Source organism: Delphinus delphis, chromosome 8 (assembly GCF_949987515.2).
Source record: "Delphinus delphis chromosome 8, mDelDel1.2, whole genome shotgun sequence".
Lineage (NCBI taxonomy): Eukaryota > Metazoa > Chordata > Mammalia > Artiodactyla > Delphinidae > Delphinus > Delphinus delphis.
Genome location: NC_082690.1, coordinates 80181293 through 80201320, shown reverse-complemented (window position 1 = coordinate 80201320; position 20028 = coordinate 80181293). Strand labels below are relative to the sequence as shown.

Sequence of the window (20028 nt, the reverse complement as noted above, 5' to 3'; positions counted from 1 at the left end):
GCACATTTCCTGTACCGAATGAACCAAACAAGGGACGGGCCCTCCAAGCTGTCAGCCGGGAGCGGGACCTTATCCGTGAGCGGAGCGCGGGTTTAAGTCAGAAGAAGTAGCGCAGGTCCAGGCCAGGGAGGAGGGAGGGCTGCCAAGAGCCCGCAGGGCGCCGGAAGCCACCTTCTACAGGGCTGGACAAAGCCCAGGCGGCCTCCACGCGTCGCCATGGCAACGCAAAGTCAGCGCCCGCCCGGATTGGCCGCGCCGCCGCGCGCGGGGCCTGCTGGGAGAGCACGTCCCCGCCGCCGCAGCCCTGCCGGTTTGAACTTGGCGGGCTCCATGAGGGCTGTGGGGCGGTGGGGGGTTGTTTTGCCCCTTCCCGACTCCCGGTTCTTGGCCGACTGCAGGTCCAGGCCTCGGCCCACCTCGGGCTCCTTCTCCGTCCTCATGGCGGGCGCCCGGGGGCAGGGGCTAGAGGCGGTGGAGGTGTGCTCAGTGTCGCCGCCGCTGAGCTGCGGCTATTCCACCATGTCGCTGTTGTCTCCTCTCGGCCACAAGAGCTTCCCGTTTGACGACGACGACGACGGTGACGGGGAGGAGGAGGTAGATGTGGACGAAGATGCTCATGACTCAGAGGCCAAGGTGGAGAGCCCGAGAGGAATGGAGTTACAGGGGTGCTCCAGGTAAACCCGAGGCCGCCGGCCGATACAGCCCCTCTCAAGATTTCTTAGACCTTTCTAAGTACTTTCTTCTGGCGGCCAAACACCCTCTTGTCTTCCCTCTCGAAGGCTGCACGGGCACCTGCATCCGCAGGTGCTGCTGCTTTTGGCGCATAGAGTCTGGGCCGGTTCTTACACATGACCACAGATTTATCATCGTTCTTAATCTTTTTCCTGAGAATGTGATGATTCTTACAGTCTCGCTCCCCAGAGAAACGCACCTAGTCTTAAACATAAAATTTTGCTGCAATTTCAGGAGTTTTATGAAAACTCAGAGAACAGATTGGGGACACTAGAACTCTTGTCCAAACCCTTAATACCAAAATGTAGTTGACTGCACCTTAGTGATACCTGGAGCTATTTTGAAAACAGTCTGATTGTCAGTGAAGTATGTTGTAGTAAGCAGTATACTTTTTATGTCTTAGATTAAGAGCTGAAGCTTGGAGGCTAGCAATGTCAACTTCAGCATCCAGAGACAATGTTGGGTCTGCTCTGAGCACTTAACAGTAGAAAAGAAGTCATTGAATCAGAGAGTGTTAGAATCAAAGGGATTATTAGAGCCATCTTAATTTATTTATTTCTGCAGTTCATTCGGCAGTTTGTGCCATATGGGGCCCATAAACAAGATAGGCATTGTCTTTACTCTCATGGAATTAAAGCCTACATCTAGCCACTCATTTTACAGATAACAAAACTGGCTCAGGATACAAATAAAAAGTCTAATTCAAAGACATACACCTAGTTATTAGCAAAGCTGGGCCTAGTCCCAAGGTATATTGCTCGTGTTTTCTCTTCCCTATGCTACGTGCCTATTGTTGGGCATAAAGAAGTAGGAGCAAAGGGCCTATCCCTGCAGGAATATCTTTTTCTGGGACAGACTTAGTGATGCAGGTCCATTCAGAGGTAGACTCATTATGTCATCTAAAGGAAGCATTTACAAATTTCTGATTGTCAAGCTGCACAAGGCATAATACAGGAGATCTAAGACATACAGACCAAAGAACCCATGCTTTATGTGTAAGCAACCAGTTAAACCCCTTTGCTATAAGACATGCATACACAGAGTGAGTAAATGGAATATGGAACCGTATGAAGTGACTCACATACACAGTTACAACAGTGAGTCTCTTAAGAATGAGAAGTAAACATTAGTACTTTGGTAGGAATGGAGATCAGTAAGAGTGACCAAGCAAGCCACTTGTCCAGACTGGTTGTAACAACAAGAAAGTTTCAGGAGTCCGTTTTCATGTGGGCCTTTGTACAGATTCTTCAGGATCGAGTTGGTCTCAGTGATTTTTAAAATAAATGATTTTTAAAATAATTTTAAAATAAAGTACCTTCTAAGCCTAATCAGCAGGACTAAGCTATGTAGACAGTTTAGCAACCCAAGGAATGATGGCCATGAAAACTACAGCTCAGCTACTGAGACCTTGCATTAGCTTCCAAGAGCCAAAGCCCTGACCAAATAGAGCTCATTACAGGAGGAGCCAGTCATATTTATGTCAAACCTTAGCCAAAGCGCGAATGAGCTGGTAACACCCCAGGGCCATAGCTGCCTTCCTATCACAGTTCATCCCCTCTGAATCAAGGCAATAGGTAAGATGTGGTCTGGAGAGAATGCAGGAATTGTCAGGCCTGTGTGTGGCAAGTGTCAGATGCTTATTAGGTGTTCAATAAACATATGCTGAAGGAATGCCTATTTCCCACTTCCTAGAGAACAGATAGTTGTGGTGATTGTTTTCAAATGCTTCAGAAAACCCAGCACTTCTTTTCAGGAAAGAGAAGTGTTTAGAACATTTCCTTATTCCTCCTCCCTACCTCTCACCTTTAGTTGGTGCCCTGACAGTTTGGGAATGATGGGATGAAGAGGGCAGGTGCCTGAGCTGTAGCGGTGAGCATCCTCTTGTGGACCAGAGTGTGGAATTTTATGCCTTTTTTTTTTCCATCCTTCACCTGCCACAGGGATCTGACTGTGGCAAAACTAATAGGGTGAGGCTTTCTTGGGATAGACTCAGGCATCAGCTGCACATGATGGGGTTGAGCTGCAGGTATTTTCGGTGTATAGAGCTGTGCTTAGAGGACGCACTGACCTTCAGGTGTGTTGGATAGCACTGCGGTAAATAAAGCTCACAGGTGACTTCAGACAAGATAATGAGAAATATTTTCCTGGAGTCTTTTATAATATGCATTGGGCCTGCTGTTTGTTCAGCTTTATCCTGGAAACCCATTAGGAAACCCGTGCCTTAATAAACGTCTTGGTCATAAACAGCTGCTTATCAAGCCTCTCTTGATTATGATTAGAGCTGTAGTATATATGCCACACATTTTGAATATATTTGTTAAAACTGATGAGGCAAGAAATGTAATATTTAAAGTGTCATTTTAAAAAGAAAACACTGATCTCACTGATTTCTTCTTTCAACAAACATTTCTTAGGAGCCTACTATATTCTAGGCTCTAAGCTAGACTCTTGAAATAAAAAATGAGTTAAGACATGTTTTCTGTCTCTTAGGAATTCATGGTTTCTGGCAGAGATGGACAAGTGACAGAAAGCCTAAGGCACTTAGTCCAGATTTTTTGCAGAATGAGGCAATAAAGGTTAAAACCTGAGCTAAATCTTAAAGGGAGAGTAGGAATTAGCTATACTCCTCCTAGTAGTACTAACTGACACGTTCCAAATGCTTACTGAGTGCCCGGAACTGAGGTAAGTGCTGTAGTGTGGATCGTTCATGCCGCAGTACCTGTGAGGTAGCCACTACTATTTTCTCCACTTAACAGATGAGAAACGGAGGCTTAAAGAGGTTAAAAAATGTACATAGCTAGGAAGCAGCAGGTAGAGATTCACCCAAATGTTTTACTCCCAAATCTAAACTCTTACTTTGGCCGTGTGTGGAGGTGGAGGAAAAGAATTTCAGAATTTTAAGCAAACCTGCAGTGCACAAGGGCGTGGCATATTCATCAACGTGCCTAAGTTCAATAAGACTGAAACGTAGAGTCCAGATCAGCTATTGGTGGAAGAAGAGGCTGGAAGATAAGCAGGGCCGATTCATGGGTGTTAGGCTGTGGAGTGTGGATTTCATCCTATGGGCAGAGGAGCACTGAAGAATTTTGAGATGGGGAGTGACATGTCGGAAGGATGCATTTGAAGGATGAATCTGGCAACGGTGGAGAATAGTTTGAAATGGAGGGAGAAAGGCCAGTTATGACCAGACAGCAGTTGTGAGGTTGTAGAAGAGAAGAATGGCTTGAGAAAACTGAAAGAAGTAAAATAGACAGGATGGGGTGATTATATGGGTGTGGGACCTAGAGGTACCAAATGTGGACGGGAAGCAGGAGTCAAAGATCTGGCTTCTGGCTTGGCTAACTGGGTGGGTATTGGTACTCTTCCCCGAGGTAGGATTATAAGAGGAGGAGTAAGATTCTTCTTGATGGGGAGGGTAGTGAGTGGGTGGTAGATGATTTGACTTGTTTTAGACTGGTTGAGTTTGGTATTTAAGTGGAGCTGTCTATTGGATGGTTGAAAATGAAAGTTTGGAGCTGAAGGGCAAGGTTTAGCCTGGAATGCCCAATCCAGGCCTCATCAGCACCTAGTGACAGTGGAAGCTCCGGGAGGGTAAGGTGGTGCTCTGCAAGACTGACAAGGAAAGATATAGGAAATAAATGACACATCAACAGTGTCCCTTTCCCACTAGAATACAAATTCCATAATGACATGGATGAATGAAGAAACAGCAGAAAAAAACAAGTAAATGGAAGCTACAAGGCAGAGAAAGCTGAGCATGGCAGTGGACGAGGCAGTTGGTTGCCTGAAGCAGGAATGTTAGAGACAAAGAGGGGCTGAGTCTATAATACTGTAGTGTTTTGAGCTGCCTCGGGTCCTGAACAAGCTTTCTTTCCATGCGTGCTCATGGTTCAGCTGTTCCTGCTTTATGGGGCTTGTGTATCTGACCAAGGCCCTGTGTTCTTTATGTATGTATGTTCTCACAGTACTTCTCCTCCCCTCTTCTTTTGAGCTTGAGTGAGTGCTTACTTTTCCACATACCCAGAAGAGACGGACTGACAGAGGTTCGTGGTGGAGACAATGGTAGGAGGTAACCCAACTCTGGGGAGCTGTGGACACCCTATCTGAGAACTGGCAAAAGGGAGTCCACCAAAACATGAAAGAATACAAGGACCATATATTTTTGATACCTTTTTATTTCAAAACAATTGCAAACTTACAGAAAAGTTGAGAGTGTAAAGAACTCTGTCTGCCCTTCACACCAAAACCTTAATTGTTACCACATCAGCTTTACCATCCTCGCTGTGTAGGTATGTATTCTTCCCTTCGTGAAGTATTTAAAGGAGGAAAAGGGAAAAGTCTGCTCCAGAATCTGGCTAGACACATGTGTTGTAATTAGTAGTCCAGATATAAGATTTTTAAGAATAAAAAAAAATTGTTGTAATTGAGGCAAATGGACTGGGTGTGATTTTAGAACATGAGAGAATTCAAAGGCAGTCTGAAGGGTAAACTAATTCAAACATTGGACTTTCTGATCATGGTTTTTCAAGTGTATATTTATATATGATTAATTCAGCATATTTATATATAAAAGTCACAGTATTGTAAATTTGTTGTGGAATTCTGCTTTCATTGTACAGCTAAGTGACTTTGACTGCTAAGCCAAAGAGTTTTGAGTACAAGTGCTGTAGTATCCTCTCTTTTGCAATAGTGTGGTTGGACCCGAAGATAACCAAGAAGAACAGAAACAGGTGCAGTTACCAGAAAGCAGCCTGACACCATGGGAAGTGTGGTTTGTTGGCAAAGAAAAAGTAGAACGTGACCGTCTGCAACGGAAGGCTCTAGAGGTAAAACTAGACAGTATTCTTTCTATTTAGTCCATGAGCTCACAAAGTAGAGCTGCTGTCAAAATTAAAATGTTATTGTTATTATCCCTCACAGCAGACTTTTTGCATTTTCTTGTATCAGTTTGCTATATTGATATTAATAACTTACTGGAGAAATAATACATGTTCATTATAAGAACATCTGGAAGATACAGCTAAGCATAATTAGGAAAATGAAAATCTCTAATCTTGTCCCCTGGAGATAACTATTGTTTGTTTTTGTGGTCTTTTAAAAAATTTATTTATTTATTTATTTTTGGCTGCAATGAGTCTTGGTTGCTGCACTTGGGCTTTTTCTAGTCGTGGTAAGCGGGGGCTACTCTTTGTTGTGGTGCGCGGGCTCCTCATTGCAGTGGCTTCTCTTGTTGCGGATGGAGCGTGGGTTCTAGGCGCGCGGGCTTCAGTAGTTGTGGCACGCAGGCTCTAGAGCGCAGGCTCAGTAGTTGCGGCACACGGGCTTAGTTGCTCCACGGCATGTGGGATCTTTCCGGACCAGGGCTCGAACCTGTGTCCCCTGCATTGGCAGGCAGACTCCCAACCACTGTGCCACCAGGGAATTCCCCATAACTATTGTTAATATTATGGCATATAGCCTTCCACATTTTCTTCTATGTAAATTTTAAAAAACATGTGCAAATGTATATTCATATAGTGTCACCATATGTACATTTAACTAAAGTCAGCTGCATATACTTGGTAAAATTTTTAAGAGAAATAAAAATTGAAGTAGAGGCTGGAAATCTATCCCCATATCACTCAGAGCATGTGCCCCAGAGTGAGTTTGTGCTGGGAGATGGGAATCTTCTGGGCTTTCAGGTTTTTTCAGTTTCTCTTTGCCTCCCTGCCTCACTTGTGGACATTTTTGTATTCGTAATTCTCTCTGAACTCTGTCCAAACTCAAAAAATAGTTTGAGATACATTTTCACATGAATCCGTCATTCTTTGAACTCTTATCATTTGCTGTTTAGAACCTAGCAGCCAAATAGATTTGGATAGTTTGGCATCCTCCAGTATCTAGACCAACTGAATTCTCTCTATCCAGACACAGAAACCAGGTAGATTTGAGTGGTGAGGGATATGTCTTGTTTTTAATAAATAGGATCACTCTTTTGTAACCTGCTTTTTTCTGCTTGTTGCATTATTAATGTTTCTGTATCATTAAATATTTTTATAGCATCATTTAAAAATGGCTAAGATTATTAAAATATATTTAGAATGTATTGAATATATAATAGAATATAGTTAACCAGTTCACTATTGTTGCATATTTAAGTTTATTCTAATTTATTACTCTCCCTGTTACTGTAAAATCCTTGGAATTGAAACTTCGCCCTCCATGATCTTCTTGGAGTAAATTTTCCATTTCAGTTTTGAAACTAGTTGTTCTTTCTGTGATGGCTTTCTAGCCAGGTAGGCAGTCTTGGCATGATTCAAATGGTTGTAGAAGCCAGTACATTCTGCAATTTCCCTATTGCAGTATACTTTGTATTCTAAGTACAAATTTATTCTTGGAAAAGTACACAGTAGTATTTGTTTCTGCTTAGAAGGGCACAGGACTTGAGAAAGACCTTATGGTTTGATGTCAGGCAGGCTTATTTAAACTTTTACACTTCCATTTCCTCATCTCTACAGTAAGGATAAAATAATGCTATCTGGTCACAGGGTTTTTTAGAGCAGCGGTCCCCAGCCTTTTTGGCACCAGGGACCAGTTTCATGGAAGACAGTTTTTCCACGGATTTGGGGAGGGGGAGATGGTTCAGGCGGTAATGCGAGCGATGGGGAGCGGCAGATGAAGCTTTGCTCACTTGCCCACCCCTCACCTCCTGCTGTGCGGCCCAGTTGCTAACAGGCTGCAGACCAGTACTAGTCCACAGCCTGGGGGTTGGGGGACCCCTGTTTTAGAGGATTAAATGAGACAAATTATAAAGATGGCTGGTGTTTTTATTGGTATTGTTATTGATATCATTGCTAGTCACAGTCTTTTTCTTTCTCTTTTATTGAATTATGGTTGATTTACAATTATGTATTAGTTTCAGATGTATAGCAAGCTGATTCAGTTTTATATATACATATGCACACATACATATACACATTTTCAGATTCTTTTCCATTATAGGTTATTACAAGATATTGAATATAGTTACCTGTGCTATAGAGTAAATCCTTGTTGCTTATGTATTTTATATACAGTAGTGTGTATCTGTTAATCCCCAACTCCTAATTTTTCCCTCCCCCATCTTTCCCCTTTGGTAACCATAAGTTTGTTTTCTATGTCTGTGAGTCTGTTTCTGCTTTGTAAATACATTCATTTGTATCATTTTTTTAGATTCCACGTATAAGTGATATCATATGGTATTTGCCTTTCTCAGTCTGACTTCACTTAGTGTGATAATTTCTAGGTCCATCCATGTTGCTACAAATGGCATTATTTCATTCATTTTTATGGCTGAGTAATATTCCATTGTGTGTGTGTATGTGTGTATACGTGTGTGTGTGTGTGTGTGTGTATATGTGTGTATGTATGTGTATATATATATATATATCCCACGTCTTTTTTATCCATTCATCTGTTGATGAACATTTAGGTTGCTTCCATGTCTTGGCTATTTGAAATAGTGGTGCTGTGAACATTGGGATGCATGTAGCTTTTCAAATTAGAGTTTTCATCTGTTCTGAATATATACCCAGGAGTGGAATTGTTGGATCATACGGTAACTCAATTTTTAATTTTTTAAGGAACCTCCATACTGTTCTCCCTAATGGGTACGCCAATTTACATTCCTACCAACAGTGTAGGAGGGTTCCCTTCCCTCCTCACCCTCTCCAGCATTTATTATTTGTAGATTTTTTGATGATGGCCATTCTGACCAGCGTGAGATGATACTTTATTGTAGTTTTGATTTGCATTTCTCTGTAATTAGCTATGTTGAGCATCTTTTCGTGTGCCTGTGGGTCATCTGTATGTCTTTGGAGAAATGTCTATTTACGTTTTCTGCCTATTTTTTGATTCTGTTGTTTCTTTTTTTTGATAATAAGCTGTATGAGCTTTTTGTATATTTTGGAAATTAATCCCTTGTTCGTTGTATCATTTGCAAATATTTTCTCCCATTCCGTAGGTTGTCTTTTCATTTTGTTTATGGTTTCCTTTGCTGTGTATATAAGCTTTTAAGTTTAATTAGGTCCCATTTATTTGCTTTTGCTTTTGCGGCGAGCCGCCTCCGACCAGCAGAATGACGAGTTGCCACACGCAAGATTCTTCTCGTATCACACTTTATTGGAGCACAGCTTGGTTAAAGAAAAGATGGAAGGAAGACACCGCAATCCTATAGCAGTCTGCTTATATAGGGATTAAGAACATGTGTCGCTCTGTGATTGGCTTTCGCCGATGGTGCGACTTGTGAGCCAGCATCGGATAGGTCGCTACTTTAAAACCTCATTAGTATACTTAGCGCAAGCGCAGTGGCCACAGGAAGGATGATTCAGCTTACTTCAGCTTCCTGCTGCGTGGCAGTTAGCTGACCGCGCCCTACATCTCCCCCTTTTTTATTTACTAGAATCACCAAGCAGAATGTAGCCCGTACAAGTGTTCACCTCATGATGTGCTCACTGTTCGAGGGCAGCCTTCCGTTGGCATGTCTGAGACACCTTCCTGCGTGCAATGCCAACAAGGGCTGCAGGGTGCAAAGGCTGACTCAGAATAAGTTTTGATTCCCTATAGAGGTGCAATGGCAACAGGGCCTCTCCGTGCAAGGGCAATCCATTCGAATTGTTTAGGACGGAGATCCAGGCTGCGGGAGAATCACCTTCACTAACAGCCAAAAGTGCTTGAGTGAGTAGGACCTTATCTCGATGTGCCCTGACGCGCATGCGACAGACCAACCAGAGACATATTATAATCCCAAATATACAGCAGAGCCCAAAGATCCCCACCCCTACCCACTCTTTAAAGAAGGAAAAGGCAGAAGAGAGCCAAGAGGTAAAATCTCCAAAGGTAACGGGTTCCAGCTTGGTAGCATTCAGTTGCATAATCTGAATCTTTTGCTTAAATATCATCCGTTCAGCTTCTTGAGACCAGTTTCCCTTTAGGAATTCTCCAATCTCTGCACTCCTATTCAGGGCATCTGTAAAGTGGCCAAAGCAGAAATATCCATGCCTACTCCTGCCTCATTAACTAATAACCAAGAATAAAATGGCCATCCTTCAAAATACCACTTTGTACTATCATTTCCTTTTGTCTCATTAGTATCATTTCCTTTTTCCTTTCTTCCCATATAGGACTTTAAATCAGGGGAAAATTGAAAGCCTGAACTAAGTTCATACTTAGCATAAGTTCCCCCCTGACAAGGGGTAAAGACTGGGGGTGTTGATGTGACTGGCTCACAATAGGGGGCGACAACAGTCCTGTTGGCACTTGTTTTATCAGAAGCATTATTTCTTAAAGGAACTATCCCTGTATGTTCCAAAACTAAAGTGGTAATATTCATCTCATTTTCACTGGAATTCCCTATACCTGAACCTGAAGTGTGGCCTTGAGTTATCTTGCTCAAAGCTTCATTCAACATATTCAATGGAACCAAATTATTTCTAAGTGGATTGTTCCAAGTGGTCAAGGTTATCCTGGCCAAAAGGATACAATCCTTTGTGGAATTCCAACTAATACAAAGACTTCGATTCAAAATAAAATCACTGGCATTATATGGTGCCCAGTCATAATTCAATGGCTGGGTACAGGCCGTATTCATTTCACAACTAGTGGAATAAAATATTGGAAGAACTCTGCTCTGAGAGTGAACCGGCATGGGAACTGGCCAGGTCCGGCTAATTCCCCAGAACGTCATATTCTCTGCCCTAAGCAAGGGAAGAATCATCAGGAACATCCAGCTCAGCATCTTCTCTGAAGTTTTCTTCAACAATTCTCGTCAGTCTTGATGGCACCCAGATCGGATCTTGATCCTGTGGGGAGACACAAAGAGATCCCCTGGATCGAGTAATAACACGATCCGGGCCCTTCCATTGATTGGACAACACATCTTTCCACATTACTTTGCCATAATTTTTATGGTTTGTTGCCACATGGCGTTCAGCAGAGGTTTCTTTATCATCATTTAAATGTAAAAAATTTATGGTAAATAAGGCAAGTGAAAGTCTCTGTCTAGGGGTACAGTTCTCTGCGATTCCCCCTTTTTGTTTTATTAAGAGTTCTTTAAGCGTGCGATTTGTGCGTTCTATAATTCCTTGTCCTTGTGGATTATAGGGCAAGCCTGTAATATGAATCACCTGCATTTTTTGACAAAAAAGAGCAAAGCTTTTGGAAGTATAGGCTGGGCCATTATCAGTCTTAATCTTAGCGGGTTTGCCCCACGCTGCCCAAGCTTCAAGGCAGTGGGTAATAACATTTTGAACCTTTTCTCCAAAAAGAGGCGTGGCATGTACCACTCCAGAACAGGTATCCACTGAAACATGTACATATTGGAGCGTTCCAAAGGAGGAAACATGGATAACATCCATTTGCCATAATTCATTTGGAAGAATGCCTCTGGGGTTAACCCCAGTCTTTTGGGTAGGCAAAAATTGGGCGCAAGCAGAACAACTCTTCACAATATTCCTAGCCAAAGCTCTGGTAATGTTAAATTTTTTTCTTAAGACTGTAGATGACACATGATATAGCTTATGAAACTCTTGAGCCTGTGTCGTAGAGTCTAGCGCTGTTAGAGCGCGTGTGGCCAGATCAACTTGTTCATTAGCTTTAGCCATGGGGCCGGGTAACAAAGAATGAGCCCGAATATGGGTAATATAAAAGGGATGTTGACGATGTAATATTTGACATCTTATTCCTGTCAACAAGGAAGCTACAGTGCTAGATGTTTTAACAAAAGAAATAACTTCTAAGTGCTTAACAGCATTCACCACATATAAGGAATCAGAAATTAAATTAAAAGGCTCTTGAAAGCGTCTAAAAACTTCTAAAACTACTTGACATTCAACCACTTGAGGAGCATCAGGTCGACATTCAATGATCACTGGTTGTTTTCCTTGGACCATATAAGCTCCTTTTCCCGTTTTAGACCTGTCTGTATAAATGGTCAAAGCATTAAACAGTGGCTGATCTACAGTAATTCTTGGGAATACAACAGGTTGTTGAGTCACAAACTTCAAAAGTTCACTCTTTGGCAAATGATTATCAATAATACCAGAAAATATACATATAAGTATGGACCACTCGGAAGTAGTTGCTGCTAGCACTTCTACTTGATCTTTCGTATATGGGACTACAAGCCTTTCGGGCGTTCTTGCAAAAGAGGAAACACATTGCTTAATACCCAATAAGGCGACCTCGGCAACCATAGATGGGTAATGTGACAAAGTTCTCATTCCCATAGATTTGGTGTGAATCCACAATAAAGGTCCACTTTGCCAAAGAACACCAGTTGGAAACCCCAAGGTAGGAAGAATACACATCGAAACAGGTTGAGAATCATCACAGCGTTCTAATTGTGCATTTGTAATAGCTTGTTCTACCTTTTGAAGTGCCTGATGGGCTTCTGGGGTCAATTGGTGTGGGGAATTAAGATCAGGATTTCCTCTAATACACTAAACAAAGGTTTTAGATCCAAGCGGGTTAAACTTAAATATGGCCGAATCCAATTCACATCTCCAAGTAACCTTTGAAAATCATTTAATGTTTTTAAGCAATTAGTCCTAATCTCAATTTTTTGAGGTACTATCTTATTCCTATGTACAGTAGCTCCTAAAAAATTTACAACATCTCCCTTCTGTATTTTTTCGGGAGCAAGAAATAATCCCCTATTCCCTAAATATTTGATCAAAACGCCTAAGGCCTGTTCAAGCAACTCCATACAAGGGGCTGACAATAAAACATCATCCATATAGTGAATAATCCTAACTTTAGGAAATTCATTTCTTACTGGTTGCAAGGCCATGTCAACATAAAGTTGGCACATAGTAGGACTATTGGCCATACCTTGAGGGAGCACAACCCAATGATATCTCTTATCGGGCTGTTCATGATTAACAGAGGGCAGAGTAAAGGCAAATCTTTCTTTATCTCGACTATTCAAAGGAATAGAAAAGAAACAATCTTTAATATCTACTGCTATAACAGGCCAGTTTCGCGGAAGAGCTGTCAATACTGGCAAACCGCGCTGTATAGGCCCCATAATTTGCATTTGCTGATTTATAGCTCGCAGATCATGAAGCAAACGCCATTTCCCTAATTTTTTCTTAATAACAAAAATCGGAGTATTCCAGGGTGACTGGGAGGGTTCTAAATGCCCTAATTGTAGCTGCTCATCCACTAGTTTGGATGCCGCCTCCAGCTTTTCCTTTGACAAAGGCCACTGAGGTACCCACACAGGTGTTGTGGTCCTCCATGTAATAGGAATCATAAACTCAGTGACCCTTGAGAAAAACCCAAGCCTCGGCGGTTTAAATTTCCGCGGGCTTCTATAGGGGCGGTCATGCCTTGTAACTTACGTCCTATCCCTCTATTAGGTATAAATCCCGATTTAAGCATAATATTTTGTGCGACTTCAGAATAATCATTAGTAAGTCTAAGTTTCATTTGACTTTGTACATCCCTTCCCCATAAATTAAATGGCAATCCCTCAACCACAAAGGGTTGAAATCTTCCCTTCTGATCTTTAGAGATCCAAGTTAATTCCTTGGAGCTAACTTTGGGTGTCTGTGCATATCCTAGACCTTGCAAGGTTTGAGAAGACTCTTGTAGGGGCCAAGAGCCTGACCAATCTCTAGTAGTTATAATGCTCCGATCTGCTCCGGTATCTACCAAACCTGAAAATGTTTTCCCTTCTACGGTTAGACTCATCATAGGACGATCATCAAGGGATAATGACAAAAAGGCTAAATCAATTCCAGTGGATCCAAAACCCTTGGATCCTCGTTCTGCAGAACATGCGGGATAATTTTCATGAAAAGAGGGCAAAATTAACAATTGAGCTATCCGATCACCAGGGGCTATAGTAATGATCCCTCTGGGGGATTGACACATTACCTTAATAACTCCGATATAATCAGGATCAATCACTCCGGGGAGGACAATAAGTCCTTTCAAAATAGAGGAGGATCATCCTAACACCAACCCAACCGTCCCTCTAGGTAGTGGTCCTTTCATGTCTGTATCTATGGGCTGTATGCCCATGGTTATTGTTAATACCATTCTGGAGGTGGCACGGAGGTCCAACCCTGCGGAGCCTGACGTGGCTCGCCTTGGGGTCGGAGTGGCTGAAGGTTCACACTCTCGTGGGCCCCAAAAATCTTCGGGCCCTGGGACCGGGGGCCCGTTATCCCGTTTTTTGAATTGGCTGTATGGATATTTCTTGGATTAGCTACCTGTGCAGCGGGCTGAATGGGCTGCCCATTTATATCTTTAACAGATCTACATTCATTAGCCCAATGTTTTCCTTTTTTGCATCTAGGACAAGTTCCTGGAACTCTTTGAGCTTGTAGCATTTTAGGTCTCGCACCTGCATTTTTGCACTGTTTCTTAATGTGCCCAGGCTTTCCACATTGGAAACAAACCCCTGACTTGGCAGGGTTCTGTACACTGTGGGCGGCAGCCAGCACAGCCGCAGCAAGCCCTGTATTAGACAAGGGCCCTCCGATCTCTCTACATGCTTTCATCCAGGTTTCAATGCCCTTCCCTTTATAAGGTGTTATCGCTCTGCGACACTCTTTTGTGCATTGTTCATAAACTAATTGTTTTACTAATGGCATAGCCTCATCTACATTACCAAAAATCCGTCCGGCAGCCTCCATCATTCTAGCTACAAAATCGGAAAATGGTTCTGTGCCGCCCTGTATAATCTTGGTTAAATTCCCTGAAACTTCTCCTTTGTTGGGGAGGGCTCGCCAGGCCCGCATGTTAATTTCGTTTATTTGGCTGTAAACTTGCACAGGGAACATGGTCTGATTATTTATCCATTGTCCCTGTCCCAACAGCATGTCAACATTCCAGGCCGGCTGCCCATTGGCAGCATTCTCCCGCGCCTGACTATGTGCTAGGTCAGACACGATTGATTTCCAATCTAGGTATTGCCCCATCGTTAAGCAAGCGCGGGCAATATCCTGCCAGTCTGTAGGTGTTAACGCATTTCGCGTGAGGCGCTGCAACAACATGATAGTGTAATTGGCGGACACGCCATCTCTTTTAGCCGCTTCTGCAAGATCCCTAATGAGCTTATGATCTATCATCTCACAATATCGTTGGCGTGTAGCTGTGTAGCAGTGGCCAACTGGGACCATGCTTCCCGAGGAATAAAAGTACACTTTGGCATAGGAGGGGGAGCATTAGCTGCCGCAACTGAGGTGGAGGCCTGAGCAGGGGCGGAAGCTCTAGCCTCCGCAGGATTAAAATATGGTGGGCTAGCGAGCGGCGGCATGTACCAATGCCCATACCGCTCTTGTTCATATGCCGCGGCCGCTCCTTCTAAATCTTCCTCCTCTCTAGGATTTAATTCATCTTGAAACAAATATAATTCCTTAAACTCATCTAGGGTTGGATATAATCCTGGCACCGTTTCTTGCTTTTCCTTTTGTTTTCTTTTTTCTCTTTTCATAATTTCAGGCCTATCTACCGTAGTCCCTGTTTGTTCATTCTCTGATGCGCTATCTTGACACATGCTAAGAGCCTTGCGTCCTCGTTGAATAATTTCTTCACATTTTCCTTCCTTTAGGCAAGAAAGTATCATGCTCCACAAGGGGAGAGCGCCTCGAGAAAGTTCTCCCCTTGTGTTACACTCCTCTAGGTCTTTTCCGAGTTTTTCCCATGACGGAACAGTCAAGCTGCCTGATACCCCAAACCACGGCGCGGCACTTTCGATATCTTGTAGCAGCCTACTTATGGTTTTATGAGAGAGCTTTAGCCCTCGGTCCCTTAAAAGGGCTTGAATAGGCTCATGAAAATCAGTTGTAGGCTCCGTGGACGAACTATTCCCCATTTTGCGCCCTTATCTACGAGCGACTTATTAAATTGGAAAAATGCTTGACTTATCTATCGGCCAGGGAAGACACACTCGATCGGGCTGGTGGCACCGTAGCCACAAGCAAACGAAAAATATGAGAAACACTAAAAGGACAAAAGCGAAAGTAAAAACTTCAGGCTCCAAACCCCCGAAAAACATACCTGACTGGACTACTCACCGACGGTTCACTCCGTGTGTCGAGTTCTGAATCGGTCCTCCATGCAGGGCGCGAAGTTCCCGGGTTTCGGCACCAAATGCGGCGAGCCGCCTCCGACCAGCAGAATGACGAGTCGCCACACGCAAGATTCTTCTCGTATCACGCTTTATTGGAGCACAGCTTGGTTAAAGAAAAGATGGAAGGAAGACACCGCAATCCTATAGCAGTCTGCTTATATAGGGATTAAGAACATGTGTCGCTCTGTGATTGGCTTTCGCCGATGGTGCGACTTGTGAGCCAGCATCGGATAGGTCGCTACTTTAAAACCTCATTAGTATACTTAGCGCAAGCGCAGTGGCCACAGGAAGGATGATTCAGCTTACTTCAGCTTCCTGCTGCGTGGCAGTTAGCTGACCGCGCCCTACATGCTTTTATTTCCATTACTATAAAAGACAGATCCAAAAAAGTATTGCTGCAGTTTATGTCAAAGAGTGTTCTGCCTATGTTTTCCTCTAAGAGTTTTATAGTATCTGGCTTTACATTTCGGGCTTTAATCCTTTTTGAGTTTATTTTTGTGTATGGTGTTAGAGAACAGTCTAATATTATTCATTTACATGTAGCTATCCAGTTTTCCCAGCACCACTTATTGAAGAGACTGTCTTTTCTCCATTGTATATTCTTGCTTGTTTTGTCAAAGCTTAATTGACCATAGGTGCATGGGTTTATTTCTGGGCTTTCTATCCTGTTCCATTGAACTAGATTTCTGTTTTTTGCACCAATACTATACTGTTTTGATTACTGTAGCTTTGTAGTATAGCCTGAAGTCAGGGAGCCAGATTTCCTCTTGCACTGTTTTTCTTTCTCAGGACTGCTATTGGGGTCTTTTGGCTATTTGGGGTCTTTTATATTTCCTTACAAATTTTAAGATTCTTTTGTTTTAGTTCTATGAAAAATGCCATTGGTAATTTGGTAGGGATTACATTGAATCTGTAGATTGCCTTCGATAGTGTAGTCATTTAGACAATATTGATTCTTCCAACCCAGGAACATGGTATATCTTTCCACATGTGTGTGTCATGTTTGGTTTCTTTCATCAGGGTCTTATGTTTTTCTGAGTACAGGTCCTTTGGCTCCTTAGGTAGGTTTATTCCTAGGTATTTTATTCTTTTTGATGTGATGGTAAATGGAATTGTTTCCTTAATTTCTCTTTCTGCTCTTTCATTGTTAGTGTATAGACATGCAGCAGATTTCTGTGTATTAATTTTGTATCCTGTAATTTACTGAATTCATTGATGAGCTCTAGTAGTTTTCTGGTAGCATCATTAGGATATTCTATGTGTAGTATTATGTCATCTGCAAACAGTAACAGGATTACTTCTTCTTTTCCAATTTGGATTCCTCTTATTTCTTTTTCTTCTCTGATTGCTGTGGCTGGGACTTCCAGAACTATGCTGAATAAAAGTGGCAACGTGGACATCCTTGTCTTGTTCCTTAATCCTAGAAGTAATGCTTTCAGCTTTTCACCATTGAGTATGATGTTAGCTGTGGGTTTATCATATATGGCCTTTAGTTTCTTGAGATAGGTTCCCTCTAAGCTCACTTTCTGAAGAGTTTTTTTTTGTGTGTTTTTTTTAAACATCTTTTTTAGAGTATAATTGCTTTACAATGGTGTGCTAGTTTCTGCTTTATAACAAAGTGAATCAGTTATACATATACATATACATATGTTCCCATATCTCTTCCTTCTTGCGTCTCCCTCCCTCCCACCCTCCCTATCCCACCCCTCTAGGTGGTCACAAAGCACCGAGCTGATCTCCCTGTGCTATGCGGCTGCTTCCCACTAGCTATCTATTTTACGTTTGGTAGTGTATATATGTCCATGCTACTCTCTCGCTCTGTCACAGCTTACCGTTCCCCCTCCCCATATCCTCAAGTCCATTCTCTAATAGGTCTGTGTCTTTATTCCTGTCTTACCCCTAGGTTCTTCATGACATTTTTTTTTCTTAAATTCCATGTATATATGTTAGCATTCGGTATTTGTCTTTCTCTTTCTGACTTACTTCACTCTATATGACAGACTCTGGGTCCATCCACCTCATTACAAATAGCTCAATTTCGTTTCTTTTTATGGCTGAGTAATATTCCATTGTATATATGTGCCACATCTTTTTTGTTTTTTTTTCATGCTTCATCTCATTTATTCTTTTTTTTTTTAACATCTTTATTGGGGTATAATTGCTTTACAATGGTGTGTTAGTTTCTGCTTTATAACAAAGTGAATCAGTTATACATAAACATATGTTCCCATATGTCTTCCCTCTTGTGTCTCCCTCCCTCCCACTCTCCCTATCCCACCCCTCCAGGCTGTCACAAAGCACCGAGCCAATATCCCTGTGCCATGCGGCTGCTTCCCACTAGCTATCTACCTTACTACGTTTGTTAGTGTGTATATGTCCATGACTCTCTCTCGCCCTGTCACAACTCACCCTTCCCCCTCCCCATAACCTCAAGTCCGTTCTCTAGGAGGTCTGCGTCCTTATTCCTGCCTTACCGCTAGGTTCTTCATGACATTTTTTTTTTCTTAAATTCCATATATATGTGTTAGCATACGGTATTTGTCTTTTTCTTTCTGACTTACTTCACTCTGTATGACAGACTCTAGGTCTATCCACCTCATTACAAATAGCTCAATTTCGTTTCTTTTTATGGCTGAGTAATATTCCATTGTATATATGTGCCACATCTTCTTGATCCATTCATCCGATGATGGACACTTAGGTTGTTTCCATCTCCGGGCTACTGTAAATAGAGCTGCACTGAACATTTTGGTACATGACTATTTTTGAATTATGGTTTTCTCAGGGTATATGCCCAGTAGTGGGATTGCTGGGTCATATGGTAGTTCTATTTGTAGTTTTTTAAGGAACCTCCATACTGTTCTCCATAATGGCTGTACCAATTCACATTCCCACCAGCAGTGCAAGAGTGTTCCCTTTTCTCCCCACCCTCTCCAGCATTTATTCTTTCTAGATTTTTTGATGATGGTCATTCTGACCAGTGTGAGATGATATCTCATTGTAGGTTTGACTTGCATTTCTCTAATGATTAATGATGTTGAGCATTCTTTCATGTGTTTGTTGGCAGTCTGTATATCTTCTTTGGAGAAATGTCTATTTAGGTCTTCTGCCCATTTTTGGATTGGGTTGTTTGTTTTTTTGTTATTGAGCTGCATGAGCTGCTTATAAATTTTGAAGATTAATCCTTTGTCAGTTGCTTCATTTGCAAATATTTTCTCCCATTCTGAGGGTTGTCTGTTGGACTTGTTTATGGTTTCCTTGGCTGTACAAAAGCTTTGAAGTTTCATTAGGTCCCATTTGTTTATTTTTGTTTTTATTTCCATTTCTCTGGGAGGTGGGTCAAAAAAGATCTTGCTGTGATTTATGTCATAGAGTGTTCTGCCTATGTTTTCCTCTAAGAGTTTGATAGTGTCTGGCCTTACATTTAGGTCTTTAATCCATTTTGAGCTTGTTTTTGTGTATGGTATTAGGAAGTGATCTAATCTCATACTTTTACATGTACCTGTCCAGTTTTCCCAGCACCACTTATTGAAGAGGCTGTCCTTTCTCCACTGTACATTCCTGCCTCCTTTATCAAAGATAAGGTGACCATATGTGCATGGGTTTATCTCTGGGCTTTCTATCCTGTTCCATTAATCTATATTTCTGTTTTTGTGCCAGTACCATACTGTCTTGATTACTGTGGCTTTGTAGTATAGTCTGAAGTCCAGGAGCCTGATTCTTCCAGCTCCGTTTTTTGTTCTCAAGATTGCTTTGGCTATTCGGGGTCTTTTGTGTTTCCATACAAATTGTGAAATTTTTTGTTCTAGTTCTGTGAAAAATGCCAGTGGTAGTTTGATAGAGATTGCATTGAATCTGTAGATTGCTTTGGGTAGTAGAGTCATTTTCACAATGTTGATTCTGCCAATCCAAGAACATGGTATATCTCTCCATCTATTTGTATCATCTTTAATTTCTTTCATCAGTGTCTTATAATTTTTTGCATACAGGTCTTTTGTCTCCTTAGGTAGGTTTATTCCTAGATATTTTATTCTTTGTGTTGCAATGGTAAATGGGAGTGTTTTCTTGATTTCACTTTTAGGTTTTTCATCATTATTGTATAGGAATGCCAGAGATTTCTGTGCATTAATTTTGTATCCTGCTACTTTACCAAATTCATTGATTAGCTCTAGTAGTTTTCTGGTGGCATGTTTAGG

The 20028-nt window shown here is 42.0% G+C and overlaps 1 protein-coding gene across 2 annotated transcripts in view; it reads left to right on the top strand.

Annotated features, from left to right (window-relative positions):
* The first annotated feature begins 216 nt into the window (after positions 1-216).
* The window catches only part of CCDC34 (coiled-coil domain containing 34), a 62407-nt gene continuing 42595 nt past the window's right edge, over positions 217-20028 (top strand). Inside the window, exons 1-2 of one of the 2 annotated variants that reach the window (XM_060018626.1) lie at positions 217-674; positions 5423-5558. In XM_060018626.1, coding sequence (XP_059874609.1) covers positions 217-674; positions 5423-5558 — 594 coding nt within the window. The remainder of the gene's footprint in view (positions 675-5422; positions 5559-20028) is intronic. The other variant, XM_060018627.1, reaches the window with a different exon arrangement.